Consider the following 21,800-nt stretch of genomic DNA (forward strand, 5'->3'; position numbering starts at 1 on the left):
GCTTCTGCACAGCAAAAGAAATATTCATCAGAATAAACAGACAGCCCACAGAGTGGGAGAAAATCACAAACTATGCATCCCACAAAGGACTAAATATTCAGAATCTACAAAGAACTCAAACAAATCAGCAACAAAAAAACAATCCCTTCAAAAAGTGAGCTAAGGACATGAATAGACAATTCTCAAAAGAAAATATGTAAATGGCCAACAAACATATGAAAAAATGCTTAACATTACTAATTATCAGGGAAATGCAAATCAAAACCACAATACGACGCCACCTTACTCCTGTAAGGATGGCCATAATCAAAAAATCAAAAATAATAGATGTTAGCGTGGATGTAGTGAAAAGGGAACACTTTTACAAAGCTGGTGGAAATGTAAACTAGTACAACCACCAGGGAAAACAGTATGGAGATTCCTTAACAAACTAAAAGTAGATCTACCATTTGATCCAGCAATCCCACTACTGGGTACCCACCCAGAGGAAAATAAGTCTTTACACAAAAAAGATACTTGGACATGCATGTTTACAGCAGCACAATTTGCAGTTACAAAAATGTGGAACCAGCCTAAATGCCCATCAGTCAATGAGTGGATAAAGAAAATGTGGTACATATGTATTATGGAATACTACTCAGCCATAAACAGAAATGAAATAAGAGCATTCACAAGCAACCTGGATGGAGTTGGAGACCATTATTCTAAGTGAAATAACTCAGGAATTGGAAACCAAAAATCAAATCTTCTCACTCATAAGTAAGAGCTAAGCTATGAGGACACAAAGTCATAAAAATGGTACAATGAACTTTGGGGACCCATAGGAAAAGGTGTGAGGGGTGAGGAATAAAAGACTACACATTGGGTGCAGTGTACACTGCTTGGGTGATGGGTGCACCAAAATCTCAGAAATCACTGCTAAAGAACTTATACATATAACCGAACACCACCTGTTTCTCCAAAACCTATTGAAATAAAAAAAAAATACCAAAAAAATTCATATGTGGTCATCTGGAAAAGTATCTTTGATATAAGTATAAAAAAGCAATAGCATGTCTAATATGATTCTAGTTATGTAACACCAAGAGTTTATATATGTATATATCAATGATTGCATGTATTTGCCTGTAAAATATCTGAATCAACAACAAAATTTTGTTCCATTGTCCACTAGCTTCCATTATTTTGATTAAAAAGAGATCTATCATTCTCATTATTGCTTCTTAGAAGGAAATTTCTGTACTAGGTGATTTATGATTTTCTCTTTGTGCTTTTCAGCAGTTTTAGCTTAACGTTTTTCCACATTTATCCTCCCTGAAGTTGACTATGGTTTTAAAACTATGGTTATCTTTAATCAACTTTGGAAAATTCCCAGCTATTATCTTTTTGAATACTCTTTGGCCATTTTTCTCCATTATTTTTTTTCTGGGACTCCCATTATATATACATTAAACTTTTTCCATGTGATTCATGTTTCTTATGCTGTCTGATTTTTTAAATTTTTTTTATCTCTGTGCTATACTTTGGATGCTTTCTATTATGCTGTCAACTTACTGATCATGACTTCTGAAATGCACATTCTGATGGTCAGATACTGTATTTTCAGTTCTAAAATGTCCATTTAGTTTTATACATTCTAATTATCTAGTAAAAATATCCATCTTTTTATAAATTTTGTCTCTCCTCCTATTTTCTTGAACATATTAATCACACTTATAATCCTTATATGTTATTGCTAATGTCTGGATGACTTATGGATCTACAATTATCGACCTCTTTTCTTCCTGCTTATTGGTCATATGTTCATGCTTATTCACCATTTAAGGTTTTGTTTTGGTTTTGGTTTTGCACCAGAAATTGTTTTCAAAGGACTTTACAGGCTTTAGATGTTATCTTTCACCAGAGTGAATGCTCCCATTTTCGGGTTTGGCCAAGAGAGTGAAAGTATGATCACCTCAATACAAGTACAGAATGCAGTGGGTATTGTTTTACAGTTTTAGTAAGCCTCATTTATGCTTTGTCTCTCTTTCTAGGTCATGGATTTCTTAAAATTTTGAGAATAAGGCTAGTTAGTCTTAGTCTTCTCAAATCTAAAAGACTGCTAAAGATCCACCATTGTGCACATGTACCCTAAAACTTAAAGTATAATAATAATAAAATAAAAAAAAAGATCCACCTTTTTCCTATAGCACTTCCTAACCTGCTATTTAATTTTCCAGTCCTAGATGGCTTCGAAAATGTCTTGAGGGGGATACAAGCCTACCCATGAAGGCAGACCCAGATCCTTTTCTCTAGTGAGTTTTTATTTAATATAATGGGACTTTAGGAATTATTATCTAATTTTTTCTTTTTCTTAGAGATGGGGCCTCCCTCTGTTCCCCAGGCTGGTCTCAAACTCCCGGGCTCAAGCAATCCTCCCACCTCTGCCTCCAAAAGTACTGGGATTACAGGCTTGAGTCACCATGTCTGGCCTATTTTTTAAAGCTTTTTGGTGTAGTACCCCAACATTTCATGCAGATATGTCTGTTATACAGTAAAGTGTATTTTTATCATGATCTTCTTTTTTCAAAATAGAGACAGTGAATTTTCTAAGTTAAATATAAATTTATTTAAACAGAACAATTAAATAATTGTTTTAAAAATGTATGGGTGGTGAAAAGTGTAAAGATGATAGGTCAATGACTAAAATTGTGTTCACTGCTCTAGAGGGCATTCTGTGAGAGCACAGATTTTTAATCCAGCATTGTGGGATTAGAAAATATATACGAATTCTTTTTGTTTGTTCCATAGCAACTTCTCACTAAGGTTATCTTGTATAAACCAGCATATCCCATTTTATTCTAGGGAAGTATAATAGTAATAGTATTTTATGTTGACTTGATGGTAGAGAATCATAACCAAATAAAATGTTGCATGTTACAAATAAAATTGAAAAAGTGTTTCTCTGTTTTTGGTCTCTGTGAGTCAAGTAATGATTTCTTAGATGACTATTCTAATATTTTCTCAGTGAAGACATTATAATTCACAACATATACTTCCCTTCCATAGTTCTACCTTAAGGTAAAAGGATCCTAAAAGAACAGTATATTCAGTGATACAGCTAGATGTTTCACTTAATGTATAATTAGCATATCTTTTCTTTAGTCACCTGATGTTATAATTTGATACAACCAAATGAAAAACATGAATAAAATGTTGATCCTGTTTTTTTCACAAAGACTTTAACTTTTTGGTAGATTTACAGAGGGAGACATCAATTACAGATTAAATATCACACTGATTACAAAAAGAACAAATTATTCTATAAAACAAATGAACTGCCCTTTGAATTAAAATTCTACAGCTGCTAAGTCATTTTAGGTAAGCTCTATTTAGTGATTTTACATTACTAAATTTCATCAGAATCACACAGTTTACCTTTGATTGATAAAACTCGAAGTGTGCATCTTGGAACTTTGGTGGAAAATATCTTCTTCCAAAGAGATGTGCCAATACTAATACTAGCTTTTCCATAACATCTTGAGAAAAATGTTTTGAGCCTATATAAAACAAAGTGTCTTCTTGTAAATATGAAAGGGTATAATTCTATTTTTTCATGTTTAAATGGAATGTCATATTACATTTAATTTCATGGAAACTAAAAATTTATGACAAACATAGCAATAGAAGAATTACCATATATCTGCTAATAGTTTTTACCTGTGCCTTATTTTTCATCCTTGCTACCTATACCCTAATTTAGATCCTAATGATCCCACAGAAATTGCCTTATTTCCTTACCTATATTTTCCTCACTTTAGTCTATCTTAGTGATTTTAAGAACTACCATATAGATTTAGTGTTTAAATGTAAAAATCAAAGGATTTTAATCAAAAATGTATTAAATAGGCCGGGCGCGGTGGCTCACGCTTGTAATCCCAGCACTTTGGGAGGCCGAGGCGGGCGGATCACGAGGTCAGGAGATCGAGACCACGGTGAAACCCCGTCTCTACTAAAAATACAAAAAAAATTAGCCGGGCGTGGTGGCGGGCGCCTGTAGTCCCAGCTACTTGGAGAGGCTGAGGCAGGAGAATGGCGTGAACCCAGGAGGCGGAGCTTGCAGTGAGCCGAGATTGTGCCACTGCACTCCAGCCTGGGTGACAGAGCGAGACTCCGTCTCAAAAAAAAAAAAAAAAAAAAAAAAAAAAAAAAAAAAAAAATGTATTAAATAAAATGTATTTAAAAATTTACTCAATATGGATAACATTGTGCTATTTTTAGGGGAAAATATGATTCTAAATTACACTATTAATATAATATTAGCTATTTAGGTATACTATACAATAATATTCAAAGAAAATATGATTGGAAGAAAATATTCACAAACATTAATAGTGATTATCTGTGGATAGTGTAATTATGAGGAATTTTTTATTTTTAACTTAATGCTTTCCTATATCCTTTTTCTATGATGCATATATATTATATTTAATTAGAAGAAAATATTTTCTAAAAAGTGTATATTATTTAATATGTTATTAATCCTGGAGGCAAGGAATCACTGAAGTTAATATTTTGGAGGTGTTGACATTGTAAATACATGTCATAAAACATGGCTATCATTTAATATATATTAGTAGGTATTTACTTTATCAGTTGAAGGTCTATAAATTATCTACATATTAATTGTATTTTCTTTATTAAAGATATTCCTGAAGTGTTGGTTTTCTACAAATCTGTTGCTATTTTTGGATTCTCTCTCTACATATATATATATAAAATCTCAAGCTTACCTTTCCTGGTTGGCTGACAGAGATCATGGAAAAGGCCATTTACAAGGAAACTGACAAAAACAAGATTAGAAGGTTCATGGTAATGCAAATGTGATACAAGTCCAGCAAACCCCATAGGATTACCTTCTTGATCTAAATAGCCCTAAAGAACAAAAAACAATTTATTAGTTTGACTCAAGTCACCACATAATAAGTAACTTATTAAGTACCAGTTTAAAATAGTATTTAATGCCAATATAAGAAATATTTATAACTACTACTGGGCCCAACTTTCATAATTATACTATTTATAAATAATATCACTCATTGGATAGAACCTTCTAAAAGCTACAATTTGTTCAGCATGATAAGAAATCTAGATAGTAGTAATGCTATTTCCCCAAAACAAAAGTGCAGTAATGCATACCTCTTTCACCAGGAACTGCAAAGAAAACAGGAAGTAAAGTTTTAACATGTCCATGACTCTGGGTTGCTTGAAGGACAGCAAAGAATGCTTTAGCACTGATAGCACCTTTAAAGAAAAGAGTATTTTTAGACACACAATGTTAAGTGTTACGAAATACATTTGAAAATGATAATAAATGATAGATCAATATCTATTATACCACACAGATATCAAAAATGTATCAGAAAAAATTTGATTTCGGCCGGGCGCGGTGGCTCACGCTTGTAATCCCAGCACTTTGGGAGGCCGAGGCGGGCGGATCACGAGGTCAGGAGATCGAGACCACAGTGAAACCTCGTCTCTACTAAAAATACAAAAAATTAGCCAGCCGTGGTGGCGGGCGCCTGTAGTCCCAGCTACTCGGAGACGCTGAGGCAGGAGAATGGCGTGAACCCCGGAGGCGGAGCTTGCAGTGAGCCGAGATTGCGCCACTGCACTCCAGCCTGGGTGACAGAGCAAGACTCCGTCTCAAAAAAAAAAAAAAAAAAAAAAAAAAATTTGATTTCATATTATTTTATAGTGTTACATGGAAACTTCTTTAACAAAATAGAGCACATAAACTGAATTGTCAGAAATGAAACGTATTGCCAAACAGTCTGATTATTAAAGCCATTCCAGTTCAAGAGTTTATAGCTTTTAAGTTGTTCTAGAAGTAAAAAGATATATTATCCCATGTTCTGCAGTATTATTACAAAAATAATGTAACTAGGTTGATTTCACCAATGTTATAAAAATATTGCTTGTTTTCCAGAGTAAAACTGCATCAAAGTACATATATCTTTCAACTTCCCACTAAAATGTCTATGAAATTCAAAAAAAAAAAAACAAAAAACCCCAGCATCATCAAAATTGAAACTTAACCTGTCTTTAGGCCTGAGGGTTTATAGAACCTAGAAAGAATCTCTAGTTACTATAAGGCTAATGGACTAAGAAGAGGAAGTGAAGGAAAAAAATGAAGGAAAGAAGGAAGGAAGGAAGGAAGGAAGGAAGGAAGGAAGGAAGGAAGAAGGAAAGGAGGAAGGAAGGAAAGGAAATGAGGAAAGGAGAGAGGGAAAGAAGGAGAGAAAGGAAGATGAAGGGAAGAGAGAAAAAAGAAAGGAGAAAGGGAGAAAGAGCGGAAGGGTGGAAGAAGGGAGTACACTTTCCATCTCCTTACTGTGGGATGATATTTTTGAGGGCACCATATCTGGGCTTTTTTGCAACCTCTTCTCTCTCATATGCCACATTTAGTCAGAGATGGCAGTGGTCAGAAAACAGCATAGTAAAGGGTGAGGATTTCATGGTAGTTCACTATAACCACAGAGATACAGACCTCATATTAAAGTCATACTAAGATTATAAGAATCCTGATAGCATTGCATACTATAGTTTATTGTGATTAATGTCATCCAGATAATCAATGTGTAATAAGACTAGCAGAAGTAGAACATGACCTTTCAGCCCAGAAAACTACATAGATGAAGATCTGCTAAACACTGATATTTGGGCCAAAAACTATTCATCCAGCTCAGCTCTGAAAGGGTATTTGATTAGCATTTAGGTGGATAGAGTGAAGCCAGAAGAAATTTCATACATCCTATTGCTTGGCAAACCATCAGATTTGGATAGATGTATCCAAAGTGATAAAATAGAAAAACCCACAACAGATCAATTCTTCTTAAGAAAAATTGATCATCTTCCTAAAATTATGGTCATGCTGTAAATATTTATTGAATGCATCAGAAAATCAGACAAACAAACATTATTGGCCTTGGAGTGCTTACATTCTAGTGGAAAATACAGAGAAAATACATAAAAACATGATAGAGATAGGAAGATAGAAAGATAGATGATAGGTAGATAGATGATTGATAGATGTAGATAGATGGATAAAAGATAGATGATAGAATGATACATGATAGAAAGGCAGGTAGATAGCAGATAGCAGATAGATGATAGAAGATAGATAGATAGATAGATAGATAGATAGATAGATAGATAGATAGAGATAGGTAGGTAGATGGATAGAAATATAGATGATAGACATAAAGAAAGATAGATCAATGTAGATAGATACATAGATAGATTTGATGCTATATAGGGACTGATGAGAACTCTAACTGAATAAGGAACATTGTCAATGCAGCAGACAGGGAAACATTTACGATTTAGAAGGCATAGTGAGGGTAGGCTTCACTATGTAATATTAGAGCAAAGAATTTAATGTGGTAAGAGAGTGAGGCCATGTATATGTCTCCGGGAAGATCTTAGAAGAAGAAACAGCAAGAGCCATGGTCCTCAGACCGGAACATGCCTGGGGTGTTCATGAAGCAGGTAGCAGGCCATGTGGGAGAGAGGAAGAAGTGAGCTTTACAAGCTGGTAAGATATCATATTCTACAGGATCTCATAGACTGTGACAAGGACATCTTTTCCTCTAAAGAAAAGATCTGACATATGAAAATTGTTTTTTATATGCAGCAAAAAAAAAAGTTGTTTTGAAAAAATATTTGTATGCCTTCTCTCACCACTCTTATTCAATACAGTATTGAAAGATCTGGCCAGGGCAATCAGGCAACAGAAAGAAATAAAGGATATTCAAAGAGGAAGAGAGGAACTCAAATTGTCTTTGTTTGCAGATGACATGATCCTATATCTAGAAAACCCCATTATCTCAACCCAAAAGCTTCTGAAGCCGATAAGCAACTTCAGCAAAATCTCAGCATACAAAATCAATTGCAAAAATCACAAGCATTTTACTATAAACCAACAACAGACAAGCAGAGAGCCAAATCAGAAATGAACTCCCCTTCACAATTGCTACAAAGAGAATATAATACCTAGGAATACAGCTAATAAGGGAAGTGAAGGACCTTTTCAAGGAGAACTACAAACCACTGCTCAAGGTATCAGAGAGGACACAAACAAATGAAAAAACATTTCATGCTCATGGATAGAAAGAATCAATATTGTGAAGATGGCCATACTGCCCAGAGTAATTTATAGACTCAGTGCTATTCCCATTAAACTGCCAGTGACATTCTACACAGAATTAGAAAAAAAACTATTTTAAAATTCATAGTGGAACCAAAAAAGAGCCCATACAGCCAAGACAATCCTAAGCAAAAAGAACAAGCTGGAGGCATCATGCTATCCAACTTCTACCTTTAACACAAGGCTACAGTAACCAAAACAGCATGGTACAGGTACCAAAACAGACACATAGACCATTGGAACAGAATAGAGAACTCAGAAACAAGACCATACATTTACAACCATCTGATCTTCAACAGAAACAAGCAATGGGGAAGGGGTTTCCTATTTAATAAATGGTGATAGAAGACCTGGCTATCCATGTGCAGAAAATGGAACTGGATCCTATCCTTACACCTTATACAAAAATTAACTCAAGGTGGATTAAAGACTTAAAGGTACACCCCAAAACTATAAAAATTCTAGAAGATAATCTAGGCAATACTATTCAGGACATCAGCATGGGCAATATTTCATAATTGATGTGGTTTGGCTGTGTACCCACCCAAATCTCATCTTGAATTGCAACTCCCACAATTCCCACATGTCATAGAAGGAACCCAGTGGGAGGTAATTGAATCATGGGGGCAGATCTTGCCCATGCAGTTCTCATAATAGTGAATAAGTCTCATGAAATCTGATGGTTTTAAAAAGAGGAATTCCCCTGCACAAGCTTGTTCTCTCTTTGCCTGCTGCCATCCATTGTAAGACATGACTTGCTCCTCCTTGCATTCTGCCACGATTATGAGACCTCCTTAGCCATGTGGAACTGTAAGTCCATTAAAATTCTTTCTTTTGTAAATTTCCCACTCTTGGGTATGTCTTTATCAGCAGCATGAAAACAGACTAATACAGTAAATTGGTACCAGTAGAGTGGGGTGCTGCTGAAAAGATACCTGAAAATGTGGAAGTGACTTTGGAATTGGGTACTAGGCAGAAATTAGAACAGTTTGGAGGGCTCAGAAGCAGACAGGAACATGTGGGAAAGTTTGGAACTCCCTACAGACTTCTTGAATGGCTTTGACCAAAATTCTGATAATGATATGGACAATGAAATTCAGGCTGAGGTGGTCTCAGATGGAGATGCGGAACTTGTTGGGAACTGGAGCAAAGGCGACTTTTGTTATGTTTTAGCAAAAAGACGGGCAGCATTTTGCCTCCGCCTGAGAGATTTATGGAACTTCAAACTTGACAGAGATGATTTAGGGTATCTTGTAGAAGAAATTTCTAAGCAGCAAAGCATTCAAGAGCTGACATGGGTACTGTTAAAGGCATTTAGTTTTATAAGTGAAGCAGAGCATAAAAGTTCAGAAAATTTGCAGGCTGACAATGTGATAGAAATGAAAATCCCATTTTCTGAGGAGAAATTCAAGCTGGCTGCATGAATTCGCATAGGTAATAGGGAGCCAAACATTAATCACCAAGACAATGGGATGTCTCCAGGGCATGTCAGAGACCTTTGTGGCAGTCCCTTTCATCACAGGCCCAGAGATTTAGGAAAAAAAAAAAAAAATGGTTTCCTGGGCCAGGCCCAGGGTTCGTCTGCTGTGTACAGTCTAGGGACCTGGTGCCTTGCATCCCAGCTGCTCCTGCTGTGACTAAAAGGGGCTAAGGTACAGCTCAGGCTATTGCTTCAGAGGGTGGAAGCCCCAAGCCTTGGCAGCTTACACGTGGTGTTGAGCATGAGAGTGCACAGAAGTCAAGAATTGAGGTATGGGAACCTGTGCCTCGATTTCAGAGGATGTATGGAACGGCCTGGATGTCCAGGCAGAAGTTTGCTGCAGGGACGGGGCTCTCATGGAGAACCTCTGCTAGGGCAGTGCAAAGGGAAAATATGGGGTTGGAGAACCCACACAGAGTCCCTCCTGGGGCACTGCCTATTGGAGCTGTGAGAAGAGGACCCCCACCCTCCAGACCCCAGAATGACACATCCACCGAACAGCTTGCGCTGTGTGCCCAGAAAAGCCACAGACACTCAATGCCAGCCTATGAAGGCAGCCAGGAGGGGCACTATACCCTACAAAGCCATAGAAGTGAAGCTGCCCAAGGCCATGGGAGCCCACCTCTTGCATCAGTGTGACCTGGATGTGAGACATGGAGTCAAAGGATATCATTTTTGAGCTTTAAGATTTGACTTTCCCACTGGATTTTGGACTTGCATGGGGCCTGTGGTGCCTTTGATTTGGCAAATTTCTCCCATCTGGAATGGCTGTATGTACCCAATGCCTGTACCCCCACTGTATCTAGGAAGTAACTAACCTGCTTTTGATTTTACTGGCTCATAGGTAAAAGGGACTTGCCTTGTCTCAGATGAGACTTTGGACTGTGGAGTTTTGAGTTAATGCTGAAATGAGTTAAGACTCTGGGAGACTGTTGGAAAGGCATGATTGGTTTTGAAATGTGAGGATATGAGATTTGGGAGGGACCAGGAATGGAATTATATGATTTGGCTGTGTCTTCACCCAAATCCCATCTTGAATTGTAACTCCCACAATTCCCATGGGTTGTAAGAGGAAACTGGTGTGAGGTAATTGAAACATGGGGGCAGGTCTTTCCCATGCTGTTCTCATGATAATGAATAAGTATTATGAGATGTGATGCTTTTAAAAAGAGGAGTTCCCTTGCACAAGCTCTCTCTCTCTTTGCCTGCTGCCATCCATTGTAAAATATGACTTGCTCCTCCTTGCCTTCTGCCATGATTGTGAGGCCTCCTCAACCATGTGGAACTGTAAGTCCATTAAACCTCTTTCTTCTGTAAATTGCCCAGTCTTGGGTATGTCTTTATCAGCAGCATGAACATGGAATAATACAATGATGAAAATGCCCAAAGCAATTGCAACAAAAGCAAACACTGATAAATGGGATCTAATTAAACTAAAGAGCTTCTGCACAGCAAAAGAAATGATCATCAGACAAAACAGACAACCTACAGAATGGGAGAAAATTACCCATCCAACAAATGTCTAGTATCCAGAGTCTACAAGGAATTTAAACAAATTTATAAGAAAAAAAACAAACAACCCATTAAATAGTGGGCAAAGGACATGAACGGACACTTCTCAAAAAAAGACATACATGCAGCCAACATATGAAAAAAAACTCAACATCACCACTCATTAGAGAAACGCAAATCAAAACCACAATGAGATACCATCTCACACTAATCAGAATGGCAGTTATTAAAAAGTTAAGAAACAACAGATGCTGGTGAGGTTGCAGAGAAATAGGAATGCTTTTACATTGTTGCTGGGAGTGTAAATCAGTTCAACCACGTTGTGGAAGACAATGTGGAGATTCCTCAAAGAACTAGAGGTAGAAATACCATTTGACCCAGCAATTTGATGACTGGGTATATGCCCAAAGAAGTATAAATCATTCCATTATAAAGACATATGCATGCATATGTTCACTGCAACACTATTCACAATAGCAAAGACATGGAATCACCCCAAATGTCCATCAACGATAGACTGGATAAAGAAAGCATGGTACATATACACCATGGAATACTATGCAGCTATAAAAAGGAATGAGATCATGTACTTTGTTGGGACATGGTTGGAGCTGGAAGCCATCATCCTCAGAAAACAAATGCAGAAACAGAAAACCAAACACCACATGTTCTCACTTATAAGTGCAAGGTGAACTATGAGAACACATGGACTCAGGGAGGAGAACAACACATACCAGGGCCTGTTGGGGCAGGGAGAGGGAGAGCATCATTAAAAATAGCTAATGCATGCTAGGCTTAACACTTTGGTGATGGGTTGATAGATGCAGCAAACCACCATGGCACATGTTTACATAACAAACCTGCACATCCTGGACATGTGCCTCAGAACTTAAAATAAGAAGATAGAAAAAAAAGAAAAATTATTTGTCATACTTAATGGGTGTCAAATGATATGGCCTCTTTGAGACGAGGCACTACAGCCTATGGTACAGAGACAATATAAATTGACATTTAAAAAATACATTATTATGATATAAAAGAGTGATGGATGGAGTAGTAAAGAGTTTCGGGGCCAGGTGCAGTGGCTCACACCTGTAATCCCAGTACTTTGTGAGGCTAAGGTGAGTGGATCACAAGGTCAGGAGATCGAGACCATCCTGGCCAACATGGTGAAACCCTGTCTCTACTAAAATACAAAAAATTAGCCAGGTGTGGTGGCACACACCTGTAGTCCCAGCTACTCAGGAAGCTGACGCAGGGGAACTGCTTGAACCTGGGAGGTGGAGGTTGCAGTGAACTGAGATCACGCTACCGCACTCCAGCCTGGGCTATAGAGCAAGACTCTATTTCAAAAAAAAAAAAAAAAGAAAAGAAAAAAGAAAAAAAAAAAGAATTTCAGAAAAGCAAAAGTCCAGTAGTAGCAGAATTAAAATCCACATTTGCATTATGAAGAGCCATAACTGACACTTCAGACCATCAGTGATATGGAATATAAGTTTTATGTTTTCTCATAAAGAAAAAATAGCAATGAAGAAAAGTGGGTTTCAATTTAAAAATCATAACTTTTCCTGAAAAAACAATGGAACAATTAACAGAAGCAAATAATAAAGATACAATTCAAGGATCTCTTCTTCATTTGAAAAATACCTGAGCATTGCATAACAATATGAACGTACTTAACACTACTGAACTGTACACTTAAAATGGTTAAGATGGTAAATTTTACGTATATTTCACCACAATAAATAAAAACCTGAGCATGAAGATTGAAAGGTCTCATATAATAACTAAAACGTCAATTTTTAAAGGATCCATAAAATAGAAAATCCTAGGAAATAAAACATTTGAAATAGAATAAAGAAAAAGATTCATATAATTGCATAAACAGAAAAAAATATCAAGTTAACTGCAAGAGAACAGAAACTGCCATGGCTCCTCTATGTAAAACATTAAATGCCAGAAGGCAGTGGAAACAATCTTAGTTTGATTTGATGAATGAAGATAATAATATTCTAAGAATGTTATGCCCACTTTTAAGACTCCCATATGTGAGAAGTTTACATGTAGGTCTTCTCAAATATGCAAAGCAAAGAAAATGAACCACCCTGATAACCATTTAAAAAAATAAGAAACCTTATTAGAAGATGTACTCCTCTTTATAGAGAGGTAAAAATGAAGAACTCAAGAATGGGGAAATTTTGGTCTTAAAAATGATATATGACTGCTCTGTAGGATCAGCCAACTCATCAAAAGAATCCTAGAAGAATCCTCACTTCAGAAAACAGTATCTGATTTAACTGGGCACGCTAATCACTATACAAAAACAGAAAGAACAGGTATCATTAACAATGCATCTCCATAAAGATGAGAATCAAATTACATAATTATGAATTTTAAGTCTGTCATTGAGGGATTGGATACAAAATTTTTATCTGGGCAACATACATCAGGACACGTCTACAACCATATTTTGAAGTTCAATTACATACAACGGTATCAGTGTTTAAAAATCAAATGCACACCCATGCCTAGAAAACTGGCTGAAAAAAAATGATAATGTGAGTGTCTTTGGGGAGTGGAACAGGGGCACTTTTTTCTTATTTCAACATTCTACATTTCCCACATATTCCTAAGTTTGAGTTACTTTTTTATGAAACACTTAAACTTTTTTGTTACAAAATCATAAACATAAATCTTTTTTTCTTTGTAAATTGTAGAAAGGAATCTACTAATTGCCTAGAGCTTTTTAAATCCATAGCCAGCACTTAACTACTATAGGACACTGCATTTCACACCCGAAAATATTAATCCTGGGTGATTTTCAGTGTCCATCCAGTCACAAATTCCATGTCTGATGGTGGAAACAAACAAAACTGTTATTCTCCCTAGCTACCCCCAATTCTATACGATTCAAGACATTACAAAACATTAAAAGACTGATGAAACTCAAGGGTGATTGCTACAGACTTATAAAAGAACAGCAGACCTGACTAGAGCCAGGCCATTGATGAAGACTGAACCTCAGGCAGTGTCCAGCACGGTACCTTTGCCTTGGCATCCTCTGGGTCATCTCCCTTGGAAGCCAGCAGCATGAGTCGCAGGACCAGGGTTATGCTGAGAGGGAACTGCCCTCTCAGCTCAGGAACATTGGATTTTATGAGTTTTCCTATTTTGGGGAATGGAATATCAAAGAAATACACATCTCCCATCAGGTCTTGACCTCTTCTTCCAGCACGGCCAGACATCTGGAAAGAGAATAGAATTACAATGTAAAACTTCCCTAAATGCCTCTACTGCCATAGTGTAAGAATGAGCCCTTTACTCTGGTTTGGAGCATGGAAATTGTGCATATGTCTAACCATTAAGGAACGGACACTAACATGCAACTACATAGTGCTTAGGAAATTTGCCACGACTGAGATAGATCCAAAAACTGAGACATTTGTCATTATTATGTACGTATTTCATGCCATTAATTGCAGTAGGCATTTGTATAATATATACCAAAGAAATAATCATCTATTGAAGAAACAAAGAACACCGGCAAAACAGTGATGTCAAAATCACTTACAGCTGAACTCTAATATACCAATTTTCTCTCCCTGCCCATCTTCCCCATCTCTTATCCCTTTTCCACCCTCTCTCACACACAAGTGTGTTGAGTTACAAATCACAGAATAAAACATGGGCACAAACAGAATAAATACATGAGTGAAATAAAATTCAGAAATGCTACTTGTGAAAAAGCAAGTTATGAATAAACTCTTTACAGAGCTTATGTTAACTCGTATTTATTAAGTGCTTAGACTATGCTAAGGCACTGGGAATATAAGAGATGTGCCAATACCGAAACAACCACAAAGTGGAAGATCTAGAACTCAAACCCTGACATATCAATTCCCAAGTCCATCATCCCAAATATCAAACACCCTAGCTCCAGAGCCCAAAGGAGAAGATTCCCAAAAATGAGTTAGAAGAATTGATTCAGAGTATGGCAGCAGCAATAGAAATAAAAAGCAGGGGTTGGTAACATGCTGGGAAATGATATAAGAATGTTATATTGGGTAGGAACAAGGCCTATAAGGAGAATAAAAAGTGTTTAGAGATAAAGGGAGGGAAGCACGTTGATAAATACCTGAATGTGGGTGACATATCTAAATTTGATTCTGTGAGCAGAAATAGTTATCAAATGTCTCTGAGCAGGGAGGTCATATGAGGATAAACCACGTTGTCTGCAGGACATGGTAGAATAAGGAGAATGGAGAATCAGGGAAATTGTACTAACAATACAAGGCTAAGAACATATGATGAAAGATGGTGGATACAGAAATTGCAAAGCAAAAATCAAATACCGCTATAGGAAAGTAATGAAGTGGGCTTGGTGTCAGGAGTAAAGATGAGGTCAGCATTAAAGATAACTCTAGAGTGCAAAAGCTTGTGCACAGCAAATGAATGAGTAAATGTTTATCAAGCACCTTTGATGTCTATCTTCCATACAAATCACTTATTTAATTCTTGCAAATGCTGTGGGAGAGTAATTATTACCCATATTTTGGAGATAGAAAATGAGAATCAGGCAGTTTAGGTATCTCATCCAAGGTCATACATCTGGTTAATCACACAATCTCAAATGCAGGTGCTTTCAACTACACCACAACTAAAACTGAAAGCCAGGCAAGGATGAATGTCCAGTTATGCTACTGTGAATTGTGGCATGCTTGTAAACTAAAGGTTCACATTTTTTACTATGCTATGGCCAGATTTCAGCAATACAATAAGCAAGTTTATGCATATTGCATACCTGTCTATAATTCAACGCATCCAGATAGACTGAGTTTTGAGCAAAAACCACAGATTTACAAGGCATGTTGACACCTAAAGCAAGTGTTCCAGTAGCCGTCACCACCTTGAAAGAAAATAAAACAATTACTTCATAAAATAGAATTTTAATAGAATGCAAGTATTGCCTGTCATAAAGTTGCTAAAAAACTCTTTGAGCTTCAATTAAGTCTCAATGGGAAAGCTAGAGAAACTAGACACATTGGTACTCTTGCTATTTCACAAACACCACAAGTACATTCCCAAATGCGCTGTTTGCTTTGCACAGAATATTCTTCCTCAAATATTCATTTGTCTGGCTTCTTCAGTGCCCACTCAAATGTCACAGAGGAATCTGTAGCTCACCACATCCAAAATAACCACCCCTACCATCATTATCTATCTCTGTCTCACATGATTTATCTTCATAGCATTAATGACTAACTCAATAACATCACTTGTTTGTTCATTTGTCTTATACCAGACTCCAGGCAAGATTCATTATTGTATCCGCAGCATCCATAAGAGTACCTGGCAACTGATAGGTGTTCAGTAATTTTTTTTTTTTTTTTGAGAAGGAGTTTCACTCTTGTCGCCCAAGCTGGAGTGCAATGGCACGATCTCGGCTCACTGCAACCTCCGCCTCCCAGGTTCAGGCGATTCTCCTGCATCAACCTCCCAAGTAGCTGGGATTACAGGCACCCACCACTACATTCGGCTAATTTTTGTATTTTTAGTAGAGATGGAGTTTCACCATGTTGGCTAGGCTGGTCCTGAACTCCCAACCTCAGTTGATCCACCCACCTTGGCCTCCCAAAATGCTGGGATTACAGGTGTGAGCCACTGCGCCCGGCCCAGTAAATATTTTTAAATGAATAACTAGAAAGAAAATTTTTTATGATAGGGCAATAATACTTTTACAAATCCACTTCTGGACAATTACCTATTTTGTCTACTAAAATTTGTTGAGATTATGCCTATGGAAAAAACATACCTCAGTAATTTAAAAAAGTTGTCTTTGCCCCCTGAATTGTCATAACTGACCAGAAAAGGAGAAGGACAAACTTAAAAGTTTACTTAGATAATCCTCTTTTCATATAATGCTGGGTATTTCTAATCATCTTCTCTTTCTTTTTATATTGATTGTCATACATGCAATGGTTAGTATTAATGTTTAAGTATACGGAGTGATTTTCTCTAATTATTCTGTAACTGAAATCTATATATCTGTGAAAATGCAACACATCATTTATTACCTGTTTTTCTCAAGTTTTTGATAAGAACAAAAATGTAGAAAATAATAATATATTTAGAAAATAACTAGAATAAATACCTTCTTAAAAAATGTTCCCTATAGCAAAGCTGTCACCATTTTCATAGTACCTTCTGTGGAGTGATCTAATTAACCTATTAGTAATTGATCAACTACTATTTAACAGGTACTATTTTAAACACAGAATACACTGATCAAAATAGGTGTGTCTCCCTTCTATCAGTTCATAAGCATGTAGAAAATATTGTATGCGGTTATTGGCCTTTAAAAGAAATACATAATTTGTTATTAGTTAAGAGAAAAGCATAGCAAAGTTGCTAATGCTACATTTTATTTTTTTTTCAGGTAATAGGATTGTTAACTATGATGTCAGATTTTCCTCAACATTTAGTTTAAAAGATGCTACCTGGAGTAGCAGAAACAATCTCAATCTCTTTGTCTTTCTTCCTCTCTCTCTTTTGTGAATGTAATATATGTCATACAAAATTTAATGTGAATAATTTTTAAAAGTCAGTCTATTTTTGAATATTACTAAAGATCCAAATTTACAAGCAAACTATATAAAGCTCCTTCATGAATTTATCCAGAAAATCCCTGTGCACTGTCATGGGACACACTACACAAAACACAGCAAGAGTGCAGTTTGAAAGTTATTTTAGTATTCCTTTTGTTCATTATCACTGATAGGAGAGAGAACATAGATATATTTCACGGTAGAAAAATTTGTCAAAGTATTTATTTAGGAAATATTTTTATTCTCATGAAAAAGAGATAAACTAGGCCTTGTGCAGTGGCTAACACCTATAATCCCAGCACTTTGGGAGGCTGAGGCAGGAGGATCACCTGAGGTCAGGAGTTCGAGACCAGCCTGACCAACATGGAGAAACCCCATCTCTACTAAAAATACAAAATTAGCCGGGCATGGTGGCACATGCCTGTAATCTCAGCTACTCAGGAGGTTCAAAAACAAACAAAAAAAAGAGATAAACTGAGTAGTACATTTCAATCCCCTTTTCAATTAAATAAGACAGAGGATATCATGACTTTTTTTTGGGGGGGGGGGACAAAGTCTTGTTCTTGTCCCCCAGGCTAGAGTGCGATGGCATGATCTCGGCTCACTGCAACCTCCACCTCCCGGGTTCAAGTGATTCTCCTGCTTCAATTTCCTGAATAGCTGGGATTACAGGCACCTGCCACCACGCCCGGCTAATTTTTGTATTTTTAGTACAGGCAGGTTTCACCATGTTGGCCAGGCTGGTCTCGAACTTCTGACCTAGGTGATCTGCCTGCCTTTGCCTCCCAAAGTGCTGGGATTATAGGTATGACCCATCGCACCCGGCCAACTTATTTTTTTAAAAGACAATTACATGAGAAAAAAGAAAAATGGTGGTTGCATTCTTTACTTTTCCTGAACATTCAGCTTGAAACAGTCACAATTTCAATTTTTAGAATAAAGAAAATGTACCTACCCTAAGAAATCCTTTTCTAAAGAGGATTTCAACTAATTGTTTTTCTTTGAAACTCATAGCACTGTGATGATATCCAATACCCCTTTCTGCCAAGGCTTTCAATTCTTCACCTTTTCTTTCAAATTTTACTCGACCAAATACCTTCTGCAAAGTCTAAAAGAAGCAAGACAGGGATTATGATTTAATTTTAATTATAATTAAAAATGTCTAAATGAAAATAACATGCATACTATGTAATAATTTGGCTAAACGAGGCAACTATTTGAAATTGACTCTACATGGATAGAAAGAACATTATGGCAGCAATAGTAACTACAAGAAAAATCTTCCCACTTCTTTGGATAGACTATCTTAAACTGTCTTACTCCACTTCTGGGGCAGAAAATTTTGACAAAGTAGCAGATAAAATAAAACACCCAGCGGTGGCTCACGCCTGTAATCCCAGCACTTTGGGAGGCCGAGGCGGGCGGATCACGAGGTCAGGAGATCGAGACCACGGTGAAACCCCGTCTCTACTAAAAATACAAAAAAAAATTAGCCGGGTGTGGTGGCGGGCGCCTGTAGTCCCAGCTACTCGGACTGTAGTCCCAGCTACTTGGAGAGGCTGAGGCAGGAGAATGGCGTGAACCCCGGGGGGCTTGTGAGCCGAGATCGCGCCACTGCACTCCAGCCTGGGCGACAGCGAGACTCGGTCTCAAAAAAAAAAAAAAACAACACCCAGCGGTGGTGAGTGCGTGACTGCTCTTGCCTGAGGGATATCAGTTGGCTATTGGAGCCTTAGGAGTTTTCGCCAACAGAGAGACTTCTCCAAGAAGGCAGAGGAGGTTCCTTACCCTATGTGGTCCGGGAATGCCTACTTCCCATTGAAACTGAGCACAAATGGCCTTAAAAATATCCAGGTCTTAAAGAAGAAATACAGTTGTGTCCAGAGATACATGGACAAAGATGAACACTGCTTATGAAGGAAGAGCGACAAAAAAACGCTTCCAAAAGCAAAAGGCTGGTTAGTGGTTACTTCAATTACATATTCACTCAGACAACAGAATATCAAGGATTATTAAAATGATGATCTAAATACATGGTTATAAAAAATAAGACACCATGAAGCTTACAAAAGAAGGTGCACAATAGAATGATACATATATGTGTACACACATACACAAAATGTTTGTAAGTTTGTATGTGTGTAGTCATAGGAAAAATGATATAAAAGGTTGGTCTGGAAGGGCAGTGAGTACTTATGAGTGATGACATTGATTTTATTATTACTAATTTATATCTTCAAATTTGTCTACCATAAGCATGAGTAATTTGCATTTTAAAAGGTTCCTGCATACCAGTTTTAGCTATTCCAATGCCTCCTTGGTGTTTTAGCTATAATGTAAAAAGCCCCTGATTTTGAGAAATTCTGTGAATGTTATTTAAAGTGTATTGGACCACATGTACCCAAATTTTCAAATGAAGCATGTGAAACTGAAGTCTAGAATTCAGGCTGTGGAAACAATGTAATAGAAAGAAATAACGAAACGGCAAACATTTTCAGAGGTGAACTGTTAACAAGCAAGAAATAATCTACAAATCCTAAATCTCTTGCACAGGTATCCTCATCTCAGCGTGTGCTACTAGCGAATTTGACCTAGGAGACTCCTCCATAAACCCTGGCTTAGACTATTATGTCCTTTTCAGATATGCACTGCAGAGCCTTCAAGAGTGATATGTAGCTAAAGGAGATTTCTCCTTTGGTAGGGATTGTATTAATTGTGTATTATATTATGCATACATCTTACTAAATGTTGTCTACAACTAACAAGCTATGGCTGACAAATGAAATAGTTTGGAGAACGATCAGGTTGTAAGTGCTGACCTCGGTGTCCACTGCTTTTTCATCAGCATATGTGCAGTCCTGTGGGATTTCCAGGTTCTTCTCTAGACACTTCACTAGATTATCATGTTCAGCTTCATGTATTAGGCTTTGATCCACATTTCTGTTTTTTTTCTGGCTCTTTTCATCTCTGTCCATAAAAATAAAGTTTTAATTAATGAAATTGTAAATAATGAATGAAGTAATTAATTGATTTGGCCACCAGAGGATGCCCAAGACTTCGCAAATCAGTCTTCTCACCCAGACTTCCACTGCTGTGCATCTTTATTATTTTATTTTATTTTATTTTCGAGATGGAGTCTTTCTCTGTCACCCAGGCTGGAGTGTAATGGCATGATCTCAGCTCACTGCAACCTCCACTTCCTGGGTTCAAGTAATTCTCCTGCCTCAGCCTCCCGAGTAGCTTGGATTACAGGTGTCCACTACCGCACCTGGCTAATTTTTGTATCTTCAGTAGAGACGGGGTTTCACCATGTTGGCCAGGCTGGTCTTGAACTCCTGACCTCATGGTCCACCTGCCTTGGCTTCCCAAAGTGCTGGGATTACAGGCATGAGCCACCGTGCCCGGCCTGCTGTGCATCTTTAATAACTCAGTCTTCCTCTTCCTCTAATGCCCCTCCTCTTCAGCCTCTGGATGCTATGATCCATCATGAGAAAATTCTATCACATATTGATATTTTCTGGGTGTAGTCTTGCCAAACCCAGTTCTCCCGAGATAACTCTGTTTCTCCTTGCTAAAGTGATGATCATTTTCTCTTCTTCGGCCTTCATGACCCTAGGCTTGGATGTAAGGTAGGCATTCTCCTTGCTCCACATTGCCAATTCTAGTCATTCTCTTTCCCTCCTTGTAGTGGATGCTACAGCTGCTTTGAGTTTGGTTGCTAAGGCTCTCAGCTGCACCACTCCCTGGACAATTGCCCTAAACTAACAGAGGCCTCTTGGAGATGCCTGGGTGGTTACAACCTCTCCTGGGGATGGGAAATAGCCCACACCCAATGTCTGAGTGATATGAAGTATAAAAATCAGCCCCCTTGACTCAAGGTGGGGCAATTCTCTGGTGTTCCAGCATTCCCAGTAGGGTTAGAATCAGGCTATATTCTAGCAGAAGCCACATTCTTGCTTTTCTTCACCTTCCCTTTCTTGCTTCGTTCATTTTCTCATAGGTCCCTCATGAGCAC

General features: G+C 37.4%; 1 protein-coding gene across 12 annotated transcripts in view; it reads right to left on the bottom strand.

The window, feature by feature from the left end:
• Positions 1-21,800, bottom strand: part of DDX60 (DExD/H-box helicase 60) — a 200,900-nt gene that overhangs the window by 110,520 nt on the left and 68,580 nt on the right. For all 12 annotated transcript variants that reach the window (XM_063638363.1, XM_063638369.1, XM_063638362.1 and 9 more), the window contains 7 exons: positions 20,605-20,752; positions 18,741-18,893; positions 15,982-16,086; positions 14,225-14,425; positions 5,179-5,283; positions 4,773-4,914; positions 3,418-3,539 (listed from right to left, as the gene is read on the bottom strand). In XM_063638363.1, the coding sequence (XP_063494433.1) occupies positions 3,418-3,539; positions 4,773-4,914; positions 5,179-5,283; positions 14,225-14,425; positions 15,982-16,086; positions 18,741-18,893; positions 20,605-20,752 (976 nt within the window). The remainder of the gene's footprint in view (positions 1-3,417; positions 3,540-4,772; positions 4,915-5,178; positions 5,284-14,224; positions 14,426-15,981; positions 16,087-18,740; positions 18,894-20,604; positions 20,753-21,800) is intronic.

Source organism: Symphalangus syndactylus, chromosome 4, assembly GCF_028878055.3.
Source record: "Symphalangus syndactylus isolate Jambi chromosome 4, NHGRI_mSymSyn1-v2.1_pri, whole genome shotgun sequence".
Classification (NCBI taxonomy): Eukaryota; Metazoa; Chordata; class Mammalia; order Primates; family Hylobatidae; genus Symphalangus; species Symphalangus syndactylus.